This window comes from Lepidothrix coronata, unplaced genomic scaffold, assembly GCF_001604755.1.
Source record: "Lepidothrix coronata isolate B3197 unplaced genomic scaffold, Lepidothrix_coronata-1.0 Scaffold214, whole genome shotgun sequence".
In the NCBI taxonomy this organism is placed as follows: Eukaryota; Metazoa; Chordata; class Aves; order Passeriformes; family Pipridae; genus Lepidothrix; species Lepidothrix coronata.
The window spans coordinates 363,189-387,832 of NW_016690394.1; the positions used below are offsets into that span (position 1 = coordinate 363,189).

The 24,644-nt window shown below is 49.3% G+C and overlaps 1 protein-coding gene across 5 annotated transcripts in view; it reads left to right on the plus strand.

The window, feature by feature from the left end:
- Positions 1–2,384: 2,384 nt before the first annotated feature.
- SPEN (spen family transcriptional repressor) overlaps positions 2,385–24,644 on the plus strand; it is a 66,859-nt gene continuing 44,599 nt past the window's right edge. For all 5 annotated transcript variants that reach the window (XM_017833416.1, XM_017833419.1, XM_017833420.1 and 2 more), the window contains exons 1-3: positions 2,385–2,543; positions 20,208–20,528; positions 23,817–24,293. In XM_017833416.1, coding sequence (XP_017688905.1) covers positions 2,461–2,543; positions 20,208–20,528; positions 23,817–24,293 — 881 coding nt within the window. In that variant the 5' untranslated portion in view covers positions 2,385–2,460. The remainder of the gene's footprint in view (positions 2,544–20,207; positions 20,529–23,816; positions 24,294–24,644) is intronic.

Here is a 24,644-nt window from a genome sequence, read left to right on the forward strand (position 1 = left end):
AAGCTGAGCCCAATCCCACACTGGAAGCACCGGTGGAGCACGTTGGCTCCATCACATGTTTAAATAATAGATGGTTTGGGTGTAAGGAGTTGTTGGGGTTTTTACTTAATCAGTAGATTCCAGTTGGGCAGAGCCTGTCATCGCTGGGGAAACTGAGGCATGGGGCCAGCCAGGGGTGGGCTCGGAGCCGGGCTAAGGCTCGGGGCTGCTGGGCTGGAGTGGCCCTGCGTCAGAGATGTGATTAAATCAAGAGATTTGCATGTTTGTTAAGCCGCTGCAGCCCAGTGACTTTGACCACTTGGCGAGGTGGACTTGTTGCTGGGAAGTTGCAGTGTCCAAGGTGGCAAAAGGCAGCTCTGACAAATAAAATGTGGGTTTGATCAATAGTAGAACTCAGTCAGGAGACTTTGGCCATGGAAAACACTGAAGTAGGGTCTGCTCTGTGGTGAAAGCAGTGAACTGGCTTGAAAAACTTGTGAGTGCGTGTTTTATCCTACCTCAAACTGCTCGGAGTCTCACAGTGAGAATCTGTTGGGCATTTTCCTTTTGGGGCTAGAAATAGGTGTTTTTATCCCTGTGGAGGCACGTTTTGGTGGAAAACAGGACCCTGTGGGTTAAAAACCATCTAGTTCTATGTCGCAGAGCTGCCTTTTGAGCAGGGATGGTGTGACACGAGGCAGGGTGATACTGGCAGCGGGTGATTTCTTCACCCCATCTTAATTAATTAACGAGCTCTGCAAACCCCTGTGGGAGAGCAGGGGGTGAATCCTCCCCACGGTGGGAGTTTCTTCCGTGCAGTTCTCAGGGCAATGTGGTCTCCCTCATTTAATAAGGGGCACTGACAGAGTACCAATGTTCTGAGCTGGAATTTGGCCATGGGAAGTGTCTCGAGGTGACACAGTTGCCCCAGTTTGGTGGAGGGGAGTGTTTGGGGCAGCCGTGGGGGGCTCAGTGAGCCCCCTCCAGCCCCACTCGGGGTTCCTGTTGCTGTGGCCTTTGGAGCCATCACAGATCCCAGAGCCACAGGGGGCCCTCACGGCCCTCACCTCAATTAATTCCTTATTTGCTCTCCCAGTGGCCACGAGCTGGCTGTGTGCTCACCTGTGGGTGAAGGTGTTTGTGCCTCAAGATCTGGGGATCCTGATGGGATTTAGGGCGGGGGCTGTCGGTGTGGGGTCAGCAGGGCCCCGTGGCTGGGTGCAGCTCCTCAGACTGTGCCCTGAGGCTGCAGATGGTGCTGGCAGGGCAGCCCCATTATGTTCCTCACAGCCCCTCATTAAGAGTCTCACAGCCCCCAATCCCAATTCTCACAGCCCCCCCATCACGAGTCTCACAGCCCCCAGTTTCATTTATCAGAGTCCCCATTATGACTCTCACACCCCCAGCTACCACAGCCCCACGTTCTGTATCTCACAGCCCCTCGTGACATTTCCGAGTCCCCCATTACATGTCTCAAAGGCCCCAGTTATGCTTCTCAGAGCCCCCATCCCAGTTCTCAGAGCCCCTCTTCATAATTCTTGCAGACCCCGTTATGCTTCTCACAGCCCCCCGACTCTGATATCCCCCCTTGTGGCTCACCCATCATTATATTTCCCACATTCCCCCATTATATTTATTTTTCACATTCCCCCATCATATTTCCTACATTCCCCCATTTTATTTCTTGTCCCCATTATATATTTCTCTCCCATTATATTTATCGCATCCCTCCATTACCTTTCCCCCCTTTATATTTATTTCTCACTTTCCATTATATTTTCCCCATTATATTTATTTCTCCCCCATTACGTTTCTCACATTCCCCCGTTATATCCCCCCTTGTATTTATTTCTCACATTTCTCCCCATTACAATTCTCACCCCCGCGCACGCGCACTCCCGTCCCCGCCCCCCCCGCGTGGGGCGTCGCGCGCCCTCGCCCCGCCCCCTCCGGCGGCCCCGCGGCGCGCGCCCCGGGGCGCAGTGCGCCTGCGCGGGGGCCCCCGTGTGGCGCTGCGCGAGGCGCGGGCAAGGGAAGGGAAAAGGGAAGGAGCGGGGGGGGGAGCGCGAGCGAGAGAGAGAGAGAGAGGGAGGGCGAGCGAGCGCGGCCGGGCCGGCGGAGCAGCGGGAGCGCGGGGGGGCGCGGGCAGCAGCAGCAGGAGGAGGAGGCGGCGGGGGCGCCGCGCTGCCGCTGCCGGAGGAGGAGCAGGAGGAGGCAGCGGGAGCGAGCGGGCGGGCGGCGCGGCGGGGGGAGCCGGCGAGGGAGCGCGGCCGCGGCGGAGAGCGAGCCCGGCGCCCGGCAGCCGGCCCGGCGGGCAGGGGGCCCCCCCGGCGGGGATGGTGCGGTCCGGCGGCCGGCGGCGCTGAGGGCGGCCGGGCCCCGCGGCGGAAGGGGCGGAGGGCGCGGCGGAGGCGGCGGCGGGCGGCGAGCGGCGGCCGGGAGCCGGGGCACGGGCGGAGGGCTCGGCCCGCGCCGCGCAGCATGGTCCGGGAAACCAGGCACCTCTGGGTGGGCAACCTGCCGGAGAACGTGCGCGAGGAGAAGATCATCGAGCACTTCAAGCGGTGAGTGGGCACCGGGACGGGGGGTCCGGCCGGCCCGGGGTGTGGGGAGAACGAGGGGGGAAGAACGTGGGAAAGGGGGGGAGGAGTGCGCGAGGCCGGCGGTTCCCGTGGAGAGGAGGAGGAAAACAGCGCTGTAAATAACCCGCGCCATGGCGGGACCGGCGGCGCGGCCGCAGCGGGGAAATACAAAAACGGCCAAAAATGGACCCGAAACGGCGGAGCGGCAGCGAGGGGAGCTCGGCCGCCGGCTCGGAGAGGATCCCAGTGCCCGGAGGCAGCGCCGAGCCAGCTTGTTCGCCAGTCCTTTTTTTTTTTTTTTTTTATTCTTCAACGCTTGGAGTTTTCTCTGTTTATTTTCGCCCATTTCGCTGCCTTTCCCTCCCGTCTGGAGCCCCTGGATGATGCTGCGTTTCCCCCCGAGGTGCAGCGGGCGGTGGGAACCAAAGCGCCTGCAGCTGCGAGAACGTGACTCTCAGAAATAATTAAAATAAATAAATCACACAAACCCACGGAGAAAACACGGGATCCTCCACGCGGGAAGCGCCTTGGACTCATATCGTGCTGGGTTGTTTTTTTCCTTGATGGTTTTTTTTTTGTTGTTGTTGTTGCATAGGTTAATCCCGCTCATAAGGAAGTAGTAGCTGTTTGCATGGTTGTGTTTTTTTTCCTCCTCCCTCCGTCTTTCCCTGCGAGGAGAAGGAGGAGGAAGAGGCTTCTCCCCCGCCGCCTCAGCAACACCTTTATCCTCGGGAAATGCTCTCAAGTTGATGCACCCCCCCCCGCTGGAAGCTGGTTTTATTTTGGGGGAAAAAGGAAATAAGAAGCCCTGCTCAGCTCACGGCCCCTCCAGACGGGTTGGTTTAACCACCGTCAGGAAAAAAATGGATTTTGAAGCTTCCTTTAATCTTCCTGCGCTGGAAAAATGACGGAGCGTCCTTAATAATGAGTCACCATGGGAAAAATAGATGCGGTGACACCGAGGGGCGAAAAGGAAGGTCCCAGCGCCTCTTGCCTGGCTCCCGATCGACTGTGCTGTGAAGGGACCGAGGGTCTCACATCCCCCTCCATCCTCCTGGCCTGAGCTGCTGCAGCAGCCAAACCCCATCTGCACACCCTCATCGCTCCGAGATTGCCCTGTTTTAATCGAGCTTCACCTTTTTCCACCTTTATTATCCGCCCCCCCCCCCCCCCCCGAGCCCAGATTGTCCGCTCGGTCCGTGCCGGATGGTGGATCTGTATCCAAGGTGGTTTGTCGTGTCCCTCAGTCCGGGTTACGTGACCGAGTGCTTTACAAAGGCAGGGTTTTTTGGGGGAAAAACCCCTGCTCCGGGGTTGTTGGGTGAATTCCAGCCATAACTAGCGGAGGGAATAGGCGCTCCACAGTGGAAATTTGACATTCCTGGGTTTTATTTTGTCCAGTCCTCCTTTTGTGAGATGTATTAAGGCAGAAAAAAAGTTGCTATGGTACTGTTGCTTGGAGATGGATGGGAAAAATGGCAGGCGCTGAATTAATTACCTTTTTTTGGTTGTTTTTACCTCGTTGAGTTGCGATCCGAGGTTTGGGAAGGAGATTTGCAGCCAGGCATTTCTCCCAGTTTCTCCCTGGTTTTCCAAACTGATTTTTACCCGGGATTTGTGTGTTTGGGTGAGGCTGATCTCAGGCCAGTAAACACAGTTAAAACCCACTTCGGCCCTTTGGCTGCGGGTACTAAAGGGGGGAGGGGGATGACACGCTGCCTCCAGACCTTTTTGGGGTGTAACCACGGGAGTATTTGCGGCTGGCAAAGGGGTGAGGGGGTGAGCGCGGGGCCGGGTTCGAGGCTCTCGCTGTGTAGGTGCTGGAGGTGGACAATGGAGCGAGGCTTCCTTTGTATGCCCGTGCTCGCCTGGGGGAAGGGACACGCGCTGCTCGGGGACTGCACGGCTCGGGGGTTTGTCCACAGGGAAGGAAGGCCGTGGAGGTGGGATGGGGAAGGCTTCCCTCTCCTTTCGTTTGGAGAGAAAGCCTTTTCGGATGGAGCGGGGCTTGGCAGAGCCCAGTTCCCACCCATCCCCCAGCCTGGGAATAGGGCGGAGAGGCTGAGCCATGGGAGCGGTGCGGGGAACATTTTGGGGAAATACCGCCTGAAATGCGCGCTGGGCTGGGCCCGGCGTTACCCCGGAGCCTCTGTGCAACCCCCCGGAGTGTTTGTTTTTCCACTGAGCTTGGGAAATACTGCCCTGCCCGGATGGGAGCCCTGGCTGTTGCTCAGTCCCTGCCAGGGGCGAGTTGGAGAAACAACCATCTTGTTTCCGAAGAAGTAAAAATTCAGGGAAAACTCCTGAAACTTCAAACCCAGCAGGAGTGTTCAGTGTGAGGGGTTTGTTGCTTCTCCTTCCCCCTTCACTAAATCACTGGCTGTGGGAACCTTGATTGACTTTGCAGCCTCACAAGGGATTCTTTTAAGGGATGAATTAAGATAAAAGAGGCATTTTGAAGAAATTATATGTGGGGTTTTTTCCCCCCAAATACTTCTGATTGGTTTAGTTTAGTGCAAATGGAAATAACACTGTGCTTATGAATCCTCTTCTCAAATTAGAGAATATTGAAGCTGGTCTCAAGAAGCTCTGGCTTATGTGAGCAGTGTTATTTTTTCCTTAAAAGCAGTGTTATTTTTTTCCTTAATCATCCTTTTTTAAATCCATTTCCTTGATATTAAAGGGGATTGCAAAGGAGAGATTTTTCTCTGCATTTTAAAGAGTTGAAGTTGTTTTGGCTTTTCAGTTTCTTACCTAAATACTCCGTTTTTAAAAACTAATGCTCTATATTTTCTTTCAACTGAGCTGTTAAGGCACCCTGAAATAGAAAAGCAGGCAGTGCCAGGATTGGAGATCCACTGTTAAGGTGGAATAAGCAGTGAATCCAAGTTGGGATCTGGGAGATGTGAGCTCAGGGAAGCAGTGGGAGCCATGGTTTGGGTTCTCCTAATTAATGCTGGAAAAAAACCCGTCGTTCACCATAACTGAAACAGATGCTCGGCAGCTTGGAGAACAAGGCAACTAAATATAGTAACAGTTGTCCCCAGCACAAGTGCTGCCCTTCCATATTTTTTTTTTCCTCCCTGTGTTTTCTTCCAGTTATCCAAAAGAATGTGACTTTGTCCCTTTTATCAGTGTTTTAGAGGGCAAAGAGGAGTAAAAGCCTCTTAATTATGGACCATGTGATTGCGCTGGGCTGTCTCCTCTTCTGGGGGAAGAATTAGGACATTCACAGTGGTAACCAAGCCCAGGAGAAACCCTGGATTTCAGGAAACAAGTTTCTGCTTTAAAATTGACAGAAATAAATTGTGGATTGGAGCAATCTTGGAGAAGACAAATAACTTTTAAGGGTTTTTTTTTGGGGGGAAATGGACACTGGTTTTGCCAGTGTCTGTTTCTGAGGAGATGCTTTGGATACCTCCCGGAGAAGTGGTTGGCATATGAAACACAACTGCAAAAAAGCTGCCCTGACAGCAAGTGCCTGTTTGATTTCGGTGATTTCTAGAGAATATTTGGTCAGTTTGGGACAACATGTTCTGTCTTGATGGCTGGGGGTGTAAATGCAGTGGGCTGAGGGGGCACAGAGGGATTTTGGTAGCTCTGATACAGGCTGTGGGAGGGGAGAGCATTGGTCACTGCTAGTGTAGAGCACTCAGGAAAAACCTAATTCCCACATCTGACACCGGGAGGTCTGGCAGTGGCTTTCCATGGGAACAGGCTGGAGGCAGAAGGAACAGCGCTCCTGGTTTTCCAGTAAAATTCTTAAATTGGTTCCCAGGTTTTTATTGTTGATCATTGATTAATAATGATCCTGGGATGCAAACACGGGGATCCCTGCCCAGGTGTGATTTTACTGTAGGAAAATACAGAAGTAAGGCTGCAGAAGGAACTGTTCCTGTGTTGTCTCTTGTTTTGTGTCACTTTAGGTGACAGTATTTTCACAGATGAGGTACTGCCCTTTCCAGCTCAGAGCTTTGGAGGAGGGAGAGGGTACAGTGTGCTTTGCTGGAATATTGGGCAGCATCAGGACTTGTCTGTGCTGGTTTTACAAACACCTCCCGTAAGGTAATCGTAGTTTTGTGGAATACAGACACCATGGGAGGATGTTTGGTTGGGAGACTGGGGCAGGGGAATTAAATTAATTGCCCAGAATGAGAAGGGGAGGGAGGGTGTGGAAGGCACGAGGTGAGTTTTGCCCCCGTGAGCCTTGCTCGGCTCCTTTGGGAAGGCACCCTCTGGGTGTAGGGTCGTCAGTCAGGTGGGTGATTGAGGTGATGGTGCTGCTGGTTCCAGTGGTGGTTTTCCATTAGGTCTTTAATAATTCTATTCCTAATATCAATCCACAAACGCCCCAGAGCAGCCCAGGCATCACCTCCTGGTGTACCCAGGGTGTCACCCGGCACTGTTTGTCTGCAGCCACCTCCTCCTTCCCCCGAGGCCAAGTCACACCAAGGATGGCTCCTCAACAGCAGGAGATTCAGGAATCCTCTGGCTGCTCTGGATGCTGCTCTTTGCCTGCACTTGAGGTGCAGGTTGACGCCACACTGGCCGAGGAAATGCCTGGGTAATTATTTCAAAGAAACTTAATGAAAAGCTGCCAAGAGAGTAGATTTGGACTAAGCTTCTATTAAGTGGTTTTACATGCTGAGCTGTGGTAGAAAGATAAGTTGATGTCACTTGGTCACAAAATTCTGTCACTGCTGAGCCTGGCTGGCATTGTTTCTCCTCTGAAGTTTCTTCAAAGGTCTGGGCTGTGTTTAGTTGTGATTATTTGTGATTTGATGTAACAGCCTCTGTTGTCACTGAGCCCCTCCGGAACGATGTTGGCTTTTGGTATTTCTTGCCCTTACTGTAAATTCCTTTGGTACAGGGATAAAATAATCCTTGCAGAGCACAACAAAACATATTCCTGTCTTGATTCCTAGCACCTACCAGTGCTTGCGAGTCCGTTCAGGAAGTCAGAACAGGGGATAAGAAAAGCCTCATTGACTGGTTTTTTTATTCCTTCTTGCTTTTTATAGGCCAGAAAGTCACACCAAGTTCTTTGAGCAAGTGACCTTGTTGCCATCTTAAGGTGTGTCCACAATTAGGTCCTTGTCTTCTCTGAGGGCAAAGAGGCACTCACTGGCTTTCCATAAAAAAGGAAGTAAATATCCAGATGAGTAGAGGGCAGGTTGCAGATCTTGGATGGGGAGGTGAGTCAGGATGGACCTGGGGCTCCTCAGGAGTTTTGTTTTCGTAAGCTGCTGTGTCACAACTACAGCCTTGGTCTTCTTAGTGTCGTGGTGGTTTCACACTGTTGTCGGCTTGTGAGGAAGAGGAGGAGATGCCTTCTGCACATGAGAAATAAACCTCAGCACAGTCTGCTGAGGATGTTTGGGAAGGGGTGGAACTGAGGGTCTCTGCTCCTGGCTGCTTTTAGGCTGCCGAAGGTTTCGGGAGAGTTGCTGGGTGTGAGTCGTGGAGCTGCCAGTGGGGTGGATCTGTTCTGGGTTTGGTAGATACCAAAAATAAGCACCAGTGAGATATTTCACTTGTGTTTTTCGTTAAGTTCAGTGAACTTGCTGAGGTCTGAGAACACCCTGAAACTGAAGACTGCACAGACAAACATTGCTAAACAATGAACTGAGGAATAAACTAGAAAAATTGATGACTCTCCATAATAAGATCCTGAGTTGCTGCATCTTCGGCATTGCGATTGAGGAATCTCGTGGGAGGAGTTAGGACCCTGAAGATGGAATTTCACAGTGTACAACCAGCCCTGCTGCTTACCTTTGCTGGAGTCTTTGTGGTGTTCTGCAGACTGCTTGGACAGTTAATGAAAATCAGACAAAAGCTGTTTCTGTCGTTGCCCAGGATACAAGTCAGTGTTTCCCACCTGGTGATTCTACACACACTCGTTTGGAGGTTTCACCTTCCTGCCTGGGGAGTGATGGCAGCTCAGATCTCCCCACAGCTGCTCTGCAGCAGTGCATTCCGACGTGATGAAGACTCCTGCATGAGGAATAAAACACGGCAACTGCTTTGGTTTCGTGCATTTCCATAGTTATTGTTTAACCTGCTGACGCTCTGTAATCGTCCCCTGCAATCTGGAAATCCTGCAGTGTGAAGATAACAACCTTCAGTAAAAGAATAAACATGGTTCCAGGCTTTTCATAAATACACCAGGCCATATTCCAGGGCCTGCTGCAGTTTGGTCTGGCAGCAGGATGGATTGAACTGAATTTGGTTGAAGCAACATCCTTCATGGGATGGATTTTTCAGAAGCGTGTCCTGTTGCATGTGTTTGGCTCTGGATTAGAGTTGGGATGTCCATGCCTCGTCTGAGGTCCAGACATTCGTGGTGACTTGGGTGAGAAGGCAGCAGAATTTGGATGTGAAAGGAACACGAATTTTCCACTCAGACAAACTGATCGTGGGAGGAGAGCAGCACTGTCACAATGTCCTGCTTAAAGGCTCGGGTATTTTTAAGAATAAAAGGAAGCTTTTTTCGCTTTCTTTCTCTTCCCCTTTTTAATTAGGCTCAGCAACGTAAAACCGAAAGCAATTTTTTGGTTTAAGCACACTTAGATCTGAAGTGTGAGCTTCCGCATCTGACCGGAGCGCCCTGAATGTGCTCTCACCTCTCCACTGAAAAGCCAGGGAAGTCCAGCATCTCTGGGAGTGTGAATGGATGATTTGCAGGGCTGTCTGTTGGATACCACCCGCTCTCTCTGTGTATGGAGACAGTGCTGACCTGCATGTGGGTTCCTCCTGGATGTCCCTTTATCCAAACAGAAGAGCTTCCGTGTGTTTTGTTATCCTCAGGTGCAGTAGGAAATGAGAGCTGGGTTCAAACCAAGTTCCTGTCACAAAGGTGGTCAGGTACCCACTCAAAGCTGTGTTCGAAATGATTTAGCTCAGTAAAAACTGCCAGACTGTAAATGACTTTATTTTAGCAATGGTGAATCACTTCCAGTTTTCCTACAAGTACAAAGCTGAGCCGGTTGTGTTTGTTGTCCGTGGGGTTCATTGAGAGTAACTCGGTGTCTCTGTCACAGCCGGGTGAATACCTCCCATCCTCACTGACACTGATGGCTGCCAAAGGACACAGAGGCTTGTTTCAAAGTTCCCTCTTTAGGCTCTTTGTGGCAGCTATGGGGCACCTGTAATAGTTAATGGGGCAAAATAAGAAAAATAAATTGCCAAGTTGTACATTTAAAGAAGTCGTCTTTGGAGGGAAAAAAAGTCTTCCGGCCTCATTAGCATCCTAAGTGTGAGAGGAATAAAAGCTCAGGGTGGATGAGTATCTCCCTTGTATACATAATCAACATCTGATTTAATTCCAGGGGGTCTGTGAGATGCTGCTCTTGGGAAGGCAGCTGGATATGCACCCAGACAGCCAACGATCTGCACAGTCACCGCCTTGTAATAGTCTCAATAAACCTTTGGTGTTTTTCTTAACTCTGAAACAACTCATTGGGAGAATTAGTTGCAGAGAAGCTTTGCCACGTTTAAAAATAAAAGTGGCTTCAGTACCGATGTTGTAGATGATAATCTGGTTGTGGGCACAGCGAGATTCACCGTTTTTTGGCAGCAGTTGAGCTCAGGAAGCATCTCTTCCTCTACATCCTTTCTGAGGTTACAGCCCTCGGGTTGTGCTGCATTTCATGCTCTTGCCTAGCTCGTGTCAGGCTGATCTTTCAAAATGAGCACTCGAAGGTGAAGTTGATCCCTGAACTGGCATGAAACAAGGGAGCAGCTTTCCTGGTGGTTGTGTTGGTGTACCTGGTTGTGTGATAGGTGGTTTGGTGTACCTGGATGTATCCCTGAACCACAGGAAAAGCCCTCTCAGTGTGGTAGTCCCTGCACACCTCCAGATATGGCTCTGCTCAAGGCTTTGGTGTGGTGAGGCCTCCTTTAGGCTGGCTCATAAAGCCGAGGTGTGAAACCTTGCCCGTTGTTGCGATGAAACTCAAATTTCTCGCTCGGCTTTGCAAAACCTTGACTTTGAGTTGCAGCAAATGAAAAGCCATTAAAGTCTGGCTGGTTCAGGAGCTCAGCTGTGGAAAGTCCCAAGCTCTTGCCTGTGGAGAAAGCGCCTGGAGCGCAGGTAGTCACTGCAGACAGAACACACCCGAGTGTGTGCCGGGCTCTGGCCATCAGTAGGGAATATTAGTTTCCACGGACTGACACCTGGCTTCTGCCGAGGACTGTGGGAGCTGGTTTAGTCACAGGGACAAGCACTTTCTCCAGGGTGATGGTGACGGTGAGTCACAGAGCAACGAAATAACATTTACACGTCTGTGTTTGGTGACTGGCTGGTGCAGCAGAGCAGGAGCGGCTGGGAACTGGTTGTTTGTTCTCCCCAGTTTCACCTCTTTGCAGTAGGTGAACTTTGGGGTTTGGGGCTGTGATTCCTTGGAGTCAGAAGTTAATTTCAAATTGTCAAACTTACTGAAGCTGGTCGCTTGTTCAGACCAAGCTGTGGTTCAAGGGGGAAGAGTAATTCCATCACTTGGGGTGGTCTCAGAGACTGCGGACAAGATAAATTTTATTTTCTTCTGAAATACCATTTTCTGTAAAATGCACAAAACCTTGGTGAAGAGATTGTAACATTTGTCCTTTACTGGAGGAGTCTGAACCAGTGAGCACCAAGACTTGGGAAGCTTTAAGATGATCCACATTCCAAGTGCTCTGCAGCATGGCAGGGACACCATAATGTTGTGACTCTGCATTTTTCCTCCATCTGCTGCTGAATACATGCAGAGCAGAGCTTGGAGAAGCAAAATTGAGATGGGGAATTACCCTTTCATGTAAGAATGAAAAAACTTGATTAATCAAGAGATTCCCCTACACGGTTGCGATGCAGCGTGTTCGTAACATCAAATCCAACCAAATCCTGAAATCAGTCACGCAAAAGAACAGGCTTGAGCAATTCCCCTGCAGAAAGCGTTGAACGCAGCCTATCACCACCGGTGCTTCTGAAGCAAATCTGCAGATTATGCTTTAAGCTGGAAGGAAAAAAAAATGCCCTGGAGATGGAATTTGGCGGCTCCGTGTCTGGCGTGTAGGAACGTGACAGCGCATCTGTGTGGGTTGGGGATAAAGAATCACAGCTCGTCGTGCTTGATACAACACAGCTGAACATGCAGAGTTCCTACATGTTTCTGTAACCTTTTCATGCTTCTGCTAATAGTGATAGTTATTCTGATCTGCTCGGAGAGCAAGATTGAGGTGTTCCTGCCATGGATACATTTCTTCCCTAATCAATTTTGAACCTGTTTGCCAGTTCCAGCTAAACCTGAGGGCGAATGGGATCTTCAGTCTCAGAGACACGACATTCCTTTGAGTTTTGTGAAAACAAGCGGTTTTAATAGAGGAGAGAGACCTGATTAGTGGCCCCATGGAGAGAAAAGCTGCAGCGAGAGTGCAGCTCTTATTAGACATTAAAGAATCCACATGGGAGAGAGGTGTTCCTGACCGTGGGAAAAGCTGCAGTGGGAACTGGCAGTTATTGGACACCGGAGAATTCGACCTCAAGACACGCATCCGTAAGAAATGAGTCTTCATTAGTTCTGCTCACAAAGCCACTTTGATTCTTCCCCCCCCCCAAATAATATATATACCAATGAGCTGTGGATGCTTCTCCTTCACTGTTCCGAAGAGACAACCAGGAAGAGTTCCTGAGTAACAGAACCGCCTCTTTCCTGGGTGGTTGAGGTGGCCATGCCTCGTGCAGTGACACTGGGAGCTGTCAGTGGGTAATGCTGGGCTGAGCCCTTCGGTCTGGCTGTGGCTGGGCTGATGCAATGCTGGCTTCTCCTGACGCTGCCGGCAGCGGAACTGCTGACTTGGGTGAGGATGATATTAAATGTAGCCCAGCGAGATATTGCATGGAGTGCCAAGAGGGTTTCTTATTCATCCAGCTTCATGTAATCCCCATGTCCAAAGCATGGATTCAGCTCCCCCTCCCTCATCTTCATCCTGGTTTGAACTAGGACTCCTCCTGAGTGCTGTTCCATGTTGTGGGGGTGTCCCAGTGGAACTGATCTTTCAGGAACGGATGCACCTATATTCATATATCACCTGGTGTGTGTGTGCTGGAACAGCTGATCTGTGGCAGAACTGGTTGTCCTGGGGGTTGCAGAAAAATTTCCCAGTGTGTTGACTGTTGGATGAAATTGTTGCTACTGATAGTGGGAACTATGAGTAAACAGTTCTAAACACTCTGTTTCTTCCCTCTCTGGTGGCACATAATAATTCCATTTGTATATTAATACCTCAGCAGTATCCAAAAGGTCACTTTGCAACAGAGACATAAACAAAATGTCTTAATTAGGAATCAGTCTTACTTGGGGTCTTAAAATGGAGCTGAGCTGTAAAGCAAGAGGCGAGGACTCATTCCACATGGAGTTATCTCCGGACTATCTGCTCCTGAATACCAGAGGGATCAGGAGTATCGGTGAATGTGCCTCTGCTCGCTTTTTAATTTCCTACTTTGTCATCTCTCGGGGAGGGATTACGAGTGCAGACAAAGCCCTGGCTGTTTTCCGTGCGTGGCAGGAACACGTGCTGTATCTCATTAACAAAACCCCCGTTTGTAGTCGGGAGTTGGGAGATTTCCCGTTCAGTGCTGCTGGGGGTAAAGGGAGCTGCAAAGTCCAGAGGGATCTGGGGTTGAGTGGTTTGGGTGCTGGGGCAGGAGGGTAGAAATATGAGCATCGTGCTCAGGATTCACCCCAGGATTGTCTGGCTGAGCTCTGTAACCTGGGTGGTTGTCTCTGCTCCTGAATTTTGACGTTTCCCTGAAGATCTTTATTACTTGGAGAAGAGCTGCAGAGAATGCCCTGAAGAACATCGTTTTTCTCCCCCCAAAGGTCGCAAAGCCAATAAAGATCACTCTAAACAGGTTTTAAAGCATCTCAGATTGCAATCTAGAAAATGATGGGAGCTTGGTAATTAGGGCATGTTTCTGAATCATTGTTGTCACAAGGTCTGCTCTCGGTGCGGCGGCTGGAAAACCAGCGCTCCTTGTGATATGAGGAGCTTTTATTCTGCCTGACTGGGGAAGGTAAAGGATATCAAAGCTGCACATCATGTGGATTTATCATTTACTGGTGAGCTTTCCTACCTGTGGTCGCCCAGAGCTCTGTCCCAGCTGCTCACCAGGGGTTACCTTTACAGACACAGCAATTTATCTACAATAGTGCCCCCAGCGTGGGTGACAAGCAGGACGAGCTGGAAACCATTGCACAGCAGGAGATGATGATATAGTTGCCATCATGGAAACATGGTGGGATGACTGGCACAACTGGAGTGCTGTAACCTCTTGACAAGGAATTGGCAAGGAAGGAGAGGTGGTAGGAGTACAGAGTGCTTGGATTGTCTAGAGCTTCATGGTGGTGGTGACAGGGTTCAGTGTTTATGGGGAAGAACGGTGGGAAGGCCAGCAAGGCAGATATCCTGGTGGGGGTCTCTCCTAGACTACCCAACCAGGATGCCCCAACCAGGAGATCCATTTTGTCCTGAAGAGGCAGATGAAATATTCTCTAAGCAGGTGGGAGAAGTCTCATAATTGCTGGCCCTTGTTCTCATGGGGGACTTCAACCTACCCCACATCTGCTGGAAATACCAACCCAGTGGAGAGGAGGCATCTTTGAGACTTGTGGAGTGTGTGGAAGACACACTGTGAGGGAGCCAAGCGGGGACGGTGCCCTGGTGGACTCTGTGTCCAGTTGTCAGTAGTAAACACTGCTCCTGGTGTGCCCTGGGCGCAGCTGCTGCCAGGGCTGGCGGCCGCGGGGACGTGGCCGTGTTTGTCTGGAAGCATTTGAGATATCGTGTGACAAATTCACCAGGGCTCAGCGACAGTCCCACAGAGTGAAGCGGTCGTGGCTCAACAGGTGACACTTCCCCACATTTGTCTGAGTTAATTTTAAGTGTAGTTTTCCAGGACTATGGAATTTGGCTTGTTGTTTCTATCGAGATCCATCTCGATGAACTGGAATGATTTTCATCCCAGCCCTGTGCACACTATTCTTGATAGTCTGTCTCTGGTTTTACTCTCTACAGGTCAGTTACTGTATTTATAAAATAGCACATTTTTTAATACTTTTTGTTTAGATTCCTTTATTCTTCTGTGTCTGCCAGCCCTCAAGTCTCCTTCCATGCCAAGCATGTGATGATAGTCAGATTTGAGTGGATTTTGAGTAATGCTCTATGTTACTTGAGGCAGAGTTTAATTCCAAAGACTTGTGCTGCTCGCGTCTGAGGGTGGTGAAATACCAGCTCATATCACTCTTGATATGAAATTCCCTTTATAAAAAAAAAAAATATAAGTATGTAAATATATTTCATGGCAAGTAAAGCATGTGGCTTGAATGAATACAAAGCCTGGATCATGGCAGGGTGTCATTTTCTTGAGATAAGTGTGTTTTACCTGCTCCGTATTTCATTTATTATATTACTGCCCTTATTGTGATCACTTTTGGTGCCATGAGCTTTGCAAACACCCGTGTAAGAGCCAAAAGTTCCCTTTGTGTTGCTGGCTCAGGAACTCACAGTGGTGAGTATTAAACACCTTTTGTGAGCAGTGCAGGCGGAGATGCTCTTTGTGAGCTGGTGGGGCTGGAAGCTGGTGCTTAACTCTGAGCAGGATTTCTGCAGGGCAGCTGTCACCAGGGCTCGGTGTCCTGCTGCTGGTAAGATCCCAGTGTGGTGGGTGTTCTGGTAAGATCCCAGTGTGTGGGTGTTCTGGTGGCAAGGCTGCAGGGCCGTGGGTTCTGCTGCTCTTTGGCATGTTGTTTTCTGTGCTGGGAAGTGGCTGCTCATGCTGTTGTGGTGGGCCAAGTTCTCAGGCTGTGAAATGAACATCCATGATAGCAGAAGACCCTAGAAATGATGTTTGTGGAGTGAAGAGACATCCATAGCCTGGCTAGAAATCCCCGTGGATCTGGTGGTGGATCCTGCTTTATGGAGCTGTAGTATCTCCACATCTTGGATTTCCCCGTATGTGGAGCCAGACCTGCTTTGTGCAGGGGGAATGCAGGGCTGGAGTACCACGGGTACTTGGATTCATCCGGAGTTGGGGGTAAGGAGAAGAGGCACAGACATCTGGCAAAGTACTATTTCAGGTCACATTATTTTGTTATGAAATAACAACAAAGCCAGAGGAACGTGATTGGCCAAGGAAAGCTTCAAGCTGTGCGAGCGTTCTACTGAATAATGCAGGCTGGGGCTTGCCGGGGTTATATAATCACGGAGGAAGAAGGAGCTTGAGCGTGGCACGGAAAAATCAGCCGAGCTTTTCAGATGGCTAAAGATATCTGGATGTAGCCAAAGGGAACCCAAGTGAATGCAAAATACTCAGATGTCCTCCTGTATCGGGGTGTCTTGTCTAATCACCCTCGTAATGAGCGGCGCAGGAACGTGCACAAAGAGCTGCTGGGTTATTTTGGGTCTTGCAGGGTGTCTTACAGTTAGTGGTATCTGGAGCATAGCGCTGTGTCGGATTCGAAATTAAAATGCAGTGAAGGTTTTTAGGCTGGGATGGAGCTGACCTGCAGAACTCTGCAGTGGTGGAGATGGTCGGGTATAAAAGGTGTTCACAAGCCTGGGGGGAGCTCAGTGCGAGAAATCGGGAGGTACTGTGATTTAAAGAGGGATTTGGTTTATATTAAAAAATGAATTCTCCCTGATTTCAACCCACCTTTCCTTATCACGTGTAGATCATCCTGTAAAAATCCTAATGAGTTTATGGAATACTGCAGCTAAGCTGAAATGGTTTGTTGGACACGGAAAGCCGGGGGTGCTGATACCCCGGTGTAGGGCAGGTTGGGGGCTGGCTTTGGCTGTGTCTGGGTGACACGTCGCCCCTGGGGAGGAGGAACCAGCCCGGCCCTGCGCTGGCGGAGGCGCGTTCCCCAACCCGGCCGCGCTGTCTGCCGGTACGGGAGGAAGAGCCGGGGAGGAGGAAGGGCTGGAGAGCGAGGGAAACACGCCGAGCAGCCGAGCCAAGAGCCCAGGGACATTTCAGCTGCTTGAATATAGAGGTGCTTTGATCTACAGTGAATAAACCGATAATGCTTAAATTATGAATTCCTTCTCTTTGTCTGAAAAGCTGGATTAGCGAGGCTTTGTTCGGGCCGTGATTATGGAGCAACTTTTTCCTGCCAGGGCCGCTCGATGTGTGTTTACAGCCGGGGCTGCGGCCGCGCTGCGCTGGTGGAGGGGCTCGGTGACATAAGAGCTGTCGCACGGCCTCTGCTGCGCCTCAGCCCACCGAGAACACGGCCCTCGCCGTCACCCGGAGCTAATGATTAATGGGCCGGAGCCGCGGGCGGGAAGGGGCACTAAAACGCCTCGTTTTCCTCAGTCTGCGGAGCCGGGGCCGAGCAAAGGCGCCTCTTTGTTTCTGTTGGTCTGGCAGCGATTGCAAAACGCAGCCTTGGGAAGGGCTGACGCGCAGGTGGAGCGAAGGTTGAGAGGAGCCGCTCTGCCAACGCTGCCAAAGGTCGCGGCCGTGCCTCCCCTGGGCTTTTGTCCCCTCTTCCCAGCCCTCTGCCCGGACAAAGGTCTCCCCTCGGGGTGCGTTCGCCTCCATCTTGCCTTCGCTTCGGTGTGAGGAAGTGCGGGGCTGTCGCCGCCTCTCCTCCCCCGGCCCTCCAGAAAGTAGCGTGGTTTTTTTCCCTGTAACGTGTTCCTGTGCTGCAGTGAAGCCTTGTGGTGATGCAGCACTGCAGATCTCCCTCCTCTCCCCCGGTCTCCTCCCGGCAGCATCTGCCAAGACGGGAGCAGCTCGGAGAGACGCCAATGGGTGCGGCCGGGCCGGATCCCTCGGCGATGCATCCTCCGGTGGGGACCCAAGGGTGTCTGTAATCGCAGGGAAAATGCAACCTTCCTCTTCCAGCAGCTGGCCTGGAATACTCAGGGCCGGTTTTCTTTCATCCCCCCCCCCCTTTCTGCTCCCTTTCTCCTCCCCCCGCCTGCCTCCCTTGCTTTCAGCAAAGACGATTGTCACAGATTATCCCGAGGGCTCGTCAAGGGTACGGGCAGGACACCAAAGCACAGCGTTTATTTGTGTGTCTGGATAACAACAGGGGGATTAAAAGGCGCCATCTCCGAGGGGAGTGATGTAGTACCATGGCTGCAGTGGAGTACAGGAGTAGCCTCCCCCATGCATTTCTTAGTTAGAAAAAATAATACTAATTTTTTAATTACCAAAATACACTTCTCCCAATGTAAACATTAACACTGGGAAGAGTTGTGCGTTTGACGGGTGATTTTTATGGTACATGGGAACCTTATTATGTGGATGTTTTGTATCTTCCTCTTTCTGGGTAGCATTACCTTGAATATTTGAACGTTTTAACACATTCTGGATCTTCTGCAGCAAAAGAAAACTGATTGAGGTCTGACTGTGTGTATGTATAATAACACATAGGGGTTAGGATTTCAGAATGGGGCAGTAATTGTTGAGGTGGTCAGAGCCCAGTTCTGTTGTCAGCACAGGCAGCACCTCATATGAGGTTTGCTGTGGTCACTGCAGTAAAAGGGAGTTGGGATTTTAGGGATTTTGGTACCATTTAGGATACTGTTCCCCCCCTCGAAGATTGTAGGCAGATATGGGCTCGTGTTGCCAGGAACTGAACGTGTTAACAGCAAAAGGAGAGTATGAGTTCTCCCCCGTCACACTGGGAACTACGTGGTTTAGAAGAACTCACTGCATGTGAGGGTTGGAGCCCTCTGTCCTTTTACATCTTTATTTGTAGAGAACCAGCGCTAAAACGTGTTAAAGGGTGGTCCTAATAGGATTCCTAATTATTTTCCTATTTTTGTCACGTTCATTCATGGCATGAACATTTGCTCAAATAGGCTCTTTCCTGTTTTCCTTCCCCCTCCTTCCTTTCCTGTTCCTTCTCTCTCTACATCTGGCACATCCAATTAGGCCATTTTTTTTCCCCTCACACAGATTTTATTAACCATCTCCTCTTCTGGGCTTTCTAAATCTTGCCTTCAAGGCAAGGTAGCAATATCCAGCTTCCAAAGGGTGCAAACTTTGAAGAGCAGTTCCATTTGCCAGTGTTTGAAACTTTTAATTAAATAAAATAGAAATAAATAAGAAAAAATAACCAGGGTATCAGTTTGGTGTCACAGGTTGAGAATGTCCCGAGAATTAATGTCACCCTTTGCACCCAGGAGTACAAAGGTGACAAGCTCTGCTCTGGAGAGCTGAGAGGCGAGAACGTGCCCCATATGGAATCGTGCCTTTTTATGCCCAACAGGGCACTTTTTGACTCAAAAGGTGCTCTTGTTTGCACACATCCGTGTTCAGTGGAGTATAAACCAGGGGAAAAAGGGCTCTAAATCCAAACCAGGTTATATGTAAGTGTAGTAGGTCAGGCTGGAATGAGAAGGCAGCAGTGAGTGAGGCAGGCTTTCAGATCGTATTTAAGGATTAGTCATCCAACAACAATGATGAACTTGTGAGGTGCAGGGAAAGCCAGGCATGAAACCGAGGCAGCTGCGGGATCTGACGGCGGCTGCGCCTCAGCCCGGCCCTTGGATTCCCTTTTCCCTTCGTGTGTGGCTGAAAACTGTGCCTGTGTAAGGTCTGTTTACATCTGTTCAGCCTTGTGCTGCCTTTGTGAATAGAAAATTCTTGTAATAATTCTTCATGGAGTTTACAAATACTTCCTGACTGGGTTTTTTATTTGTGTGTCCCTTTCCTCTATGTCAGCACATTCAAAAATGCAAGTTTTTTTACCTCTTTTTGTCCTGGATTACCCACTGCAGTGCCTTTCCCTGGTTTGCTCTGAATCTCTTGGCTGAGAGAACCGAGCACCCAAAATGCGACGTGCATTTGTTGGCTGTTAAAACATCACTATACTCATCTCTCCCATTTTGTCCTTTCTGCTGTGAGTTGATGCGAGTTATTCAAATATGTTTTTCCATCCTTCTTTCCTTGTGTACACAAACATGTTTGGGTTTATCTTTATTTTACATAGACATTTACTCATCCCTGAGTGCCGGTGTTGCAGTTACTTAAGGCACATTATGTAGGGTGGTGTCACATTCCCCTCCTGTGGCTTGGTCCATGCTGGGGGTGGGAAGTTTAACCCCATCACAACCCAGTCTGGGGGTGCTGTGTGGGCCGTGTGTCCCACGAGGTGTTGGAAGTAGAGATCAGGAATGAGGATCACAGTGAAGGCTGGATTAAATACAGATGGGAGTAGCTGAATTGCTGTGTCAAGGTTATTTGTTTCCTAAGAAGGTGGCTGGGCTGTCTGTATTTTTCCTCGTGACCCATTTTTGTTTTAATAGTGGCTCTCCTGTCAGACTGGTGACACACAGGGTGCTCTGGTTTGAACACCTCTCTGTTTCTTCAGAGCTGTTATTGCTCTGTTGCTATAAAAGGGCGATCCCATGGTCGGCCCCCCACACCAGAAGAGGAGTTCAGATGTAACCATGGGAAGTTTAAATGGCCCTTTCCCCTCTCCAAAAGCCTTTCCCCCTCTTTTTAGAAAAGCTTCTCCCAGGGATTGATTTTGCTGCTGCACGGGAAGGGCAAAGGCCTGGATGTTGCTTTTGCAGGAGGCAATGCTATTAAACATGGTTGTTTCCCCCCAGCACTAACCTGTGTGCTCTGCTTTGCTTCTCTTCCAGATATGGACGTGTCGAAAGTGTCAAAATCCTCCCTAAGAGGGGGTCGGAAGGCGGAGTGGCAGCGTTTGTGGATTTTGTGGACATCAAAAGTGCGCAGAAGGCACACAACTCTGTCAACAAAATGGGAGATAGAGACCTACGGACGGATTATAATGAACCAGGAACCATTCCCAGTGCTGCGCGGGGATTGGATGATACAGTTTCCATAGCATCTCGTAGTAGAGAGGTTTCTGGGTTCAGAGGAGGTGGTGGGGGGCCCACTTACGGCCCCCCCCCATCGCTTCATGCACGGGAAGGACGTTATGAGCGGAGACTTGATGGGTAAGTTCCAAGGTTTCTCTAGGCAGGTATTTTGTATTTGATATGGTGAGAAACACAAACTCGTATCTAGGGCCCCCAGATGGATTTAAAATTTTGGGAATTATCTATGTTTCCTATTTTGGGTTGGAAACGGAAGTGATTTCTATCCCAGTGGCTGGTACCTTGTGGATCCATAGAGGATGTGTCCTGCAGCTGGTTGGATATCTACCTACACTTGAAATAAGGTGGCTTTAAGATGGAAGATTTCCTTTGGCCAGCATCGATATTGGAGTTACTCTTTTCTAGAAGTAACGATCCCATTTCTTGGATAATATTAAGGCCTTGCTGGATGTATCCCTGCTGCCAGATGGAGCTATCTTACTCTACAACACGTGGCGAAGTTCTCTGTGGAGTATCTTCGGAATACTAGAACCTAAAATTCGGTGAAAGCTTGATGCCTAGTCCTCAGTTCTCACTATACGCAGTGGGTATGTTAATTGGATTGTCACCACAAAATTTCTAGTAAGACTTTAATGATGCAGCCCCTTGGATTCTACCGACAACTCTTAGCCATGGAAATAACGCTTGGATGGAGAAGACCGAAGGCTGCTTGTGATGGTTCCATTTTGGATCTACATCATTTCCAAGTTATTGGGATTATTCCTTCTGATGGTATTGGCAAAAAGAGATGATGGACATTACTAAATTTTGGAAATTATAGTGTTTTTGTTTTGTTTTTTTTTTTAATGCTGGGATAAGAACTACTGCCTTGAATTTATTGGATGGTATACAGTCAAGACGCCAGTAGCCATGGGGAGTGGATTACTATCTAGTCTCTTAAAAAGCTCTCTGCTGCTCCACATTAAACATACTTTAGCTTTAAGGACGTGGTGCTAATGCCATTTGTGGATACACCAGTGAGAAGTGACTGGGCTGGATGGTTACCAAGGCGGCCAGAGGATGCCTGTGGGCAGCAGCGTGAGGGCCCTCGGGCCTCGGGGAATCTTCTACCAGCTGCTTGATTCAGACTTAGGGCTGGAAGTTAAAATAATGGATCTATTTAAGTGCCTTCTGTCTCAAGAAAGAAGTCTGGGGGTTTCAGAGTTACAGTTTCAGTCTGGGACTACTTCCGTCCAGTGGAATTTTTTTTTTTGTATCTTGTCACTAAGATTTTTTTTTTTTCTTGTTGGTTCATCTAAAATATCATTTGACACCCTTGCCCATTAAGAAGGTGGATTACCCCTGTAAGAGGGGCCAAAATTGGGGAAGTTATGTTCACAATTCTCTCCCTAGATTTAATTGGGAATATAGGTCGTGTTTCCACACTTGGAAAAGGTTGGTATGTCCTGCCCTGTGTATATTAGCCCCTCTCCTAACCCAAGTCAAACCCTCTCTTTCCACTAACTCCAGTAGCACTTAGAACTAATAGATAAATGAAGAAAGCACTGTAGCCAGTAGCTGTTCAGCTCTGCTTCCTCTGTCTGTCTTCTGTGTCCTTCTCACGGATAAGGATTTGTTCTTTCTGTCAGCTTGGTAGCAGTAACCCGCTAGAAAATACTGCTTTTTCTCTGACCTCATTTAATCAGCTCTCACTGATTAACACCTCCTAGGATGCTAAATGCAATCGTTTATAAAATTGTTGATCTTGGTCCTTCAAAAGGGGGGAAAAAAAAACAGAGATACGTTTCTGTGCCAGATCCTGAAATATCTTTCCAAATTCCATTGTTGCGAGCAAGAGGTAATGGAAGTAGAAAGGCAACAATGAATTTCAAGCAGATGTCAAGTTAATGACATTCTGTTGCATGGGTAAAGTAGTAAAGTAGTTTCTTATATATAATTGGAGAGAAAAAAATGCAAGCAAAACATGAGCAAGCTCCATAGAAAGCTTGATACTACAACAGAGGGTGAATATATTGAGAGGATTAAGGATCTAGTGATTCATTGGAGAAGGAATGGAAGGAACTTCCTGAGATGCTAATCGAAAAAAGATTTAAATCCAATTTTCAGTTTATGAAAGATCCCTGAAATATTTCTGCCATTTGAACTAGAGCTGTGATGCAGGAGAGGAGGAGGAGGCACTAGGCAGAATTGGGTTATCAGGATTCAGGGGGATTGAAGTGACTCATAACTGACTCTGAAGGAAGAATCCAAGAGAGAGGGCTGAAAAAAAAAATAAAATTGAAGTGTCCTTCATAAGATGGATAATTAATTTTTAAATTAACTTTGGCTACCCTGACATATTTAGAATTTTACGAGTATTTTTTAAATGTTCAACGTAATCAATCTGGATTTCCATTTTGTGGATGTAACTGAGACGTACCATCCTGGTACTTCTAAATTAAACTCCTCAACTGTTCGTAATGTTCCTTTAACTTTATCTGTCAGTTTTACTATCTCTTTATTTGAGAGATCACACTAACTCAGAACATCACCGAGCCTTTCTCAGTCGACATCCAAAATGTTGGAAATACTGAAACCAAGTGGACCGTAGCTGCTGGAAAGCAGTGTAGTCATGGAGATAGAAATTCTGTGATTGCAGCAACAGCAGCAATCGCAACAAAAACACCTCCTGAAAATTGGATTCCTACTCCTTGTGCAGGGGACCTGCATCCTTGCAGTTCTAACATTAGTAATGGAAATGTCTGTGAGTGTAGCAGTCTGGTGAGGCCAAAATTCCCTCCAAGAGGGTGAAATACTTTAGAACAGCAACAAGAAAACCCCTAATTTTCTGGGACTTCTCTATGGGTTATGCCACCCCTTTTGAAAGCAGCTTCTTATCTCTGGGTCATGCTTTGCACGGAGGCTTTCATGGCTACAGCCTGGTTTGCCACACCATTTTTGCAGAAGGATAATTACAAGAGCTCCAGTAATTACCAAATCTCAGAAAAAAAATATTGAAGCTCTTAAGCAAAAACTGGGGGGGGGGGGAGAAAGAAGTTATGATGATCTCCACAAACATGAAAATTTTCTGGTTTACTGAACTTAAAAGAACCAAAACCAAACAAAACTGAAATGAGGATTCTGCGCTGGAAAGCAGAATTTTTTTCCTGTGTAGGCAAGATGCTGGTCATGAAAGCCCCATATTGTGATTAAACCAAAATGATTGCTCAGCTTGATCGTATATGAATATAACTTTGGAGTCAAGTAAAACGTTTTGAAGTTTGTCAGTGTTTGCTTGGTAGGTCATTGCTGGTTAGCAGAGAAGCAGTCGCACAATGAGCCGAGTGCTGCCATGAATGTTTGCATGATTTGCTTTTAGTTGTGCCTGCCCCTTTCTGATGCGATGTTTTTCCCCCTTCCCAAATGCAGGGCTTCAGATAACAGGGAGCGTGCTTATGAACATAGTGCCTATGGACACCATGAGCGGGGGACGGGAGGATTTGATCGGACGAGACATTACGATCAGGATTACTATAGAGACCCTCGGGAGCGGACCTTACAACACGGGCTCTATTACACTTCTCGGAGTCGAAGTCCGAACCGTTTTGACGCTCACGACCCCCGTTACGAACCTAGGGCCCGGGAGCAGTTTACATTGCCCAGTGTGGTACACAGGGATATCTACAGGGATGATATTACGCGGGAGGTACGAGGCCGAAGGCCGGAGCGGAATTACCAGCACAGCCGGAGCCGGTCGCCACACTCGTCGCAGTCCCGGACGCAGTCCCCGCAGCGGCTGCCCAGCCAGGCCGCCCGGCCCGCCCGCTCCCCCAGCGGCAGCGGCTCCAGGAGCAGATCTTCCAGCAGTGACTCCCTCAGCAGCAGCAGCAGTACCAGCAGCGACAGGTAGGTCCCTGTGCCGGGGGCGCGCGGGGCGTTTGCCGAGGCGGCGAGGAGTTGTGAGCCCGGGCTGTGGAATGGTGGGGTGTTCCACGGCAAAGCGTCAGTCACTGATGGAGAAGTGAACTGGAGTGAAATGTAAAAAGGCTCAGTTGGAATGAGATGGATCTGAGGGGAACACTGCTGGCATCACTGATTGTTTTCCATGGTGGATCTGTGCAGCGTCCATGAGGCACTGGCTGGGCAAAACAGGGATGTACGGACACGGGGCCTCGCTGCCCATGAGCTGGGGGGATGGTGTGACTTTGGTGTGTTTGGAGAACGGTGTGACTTGTAGGTACTTGGAGAACAGGGTCA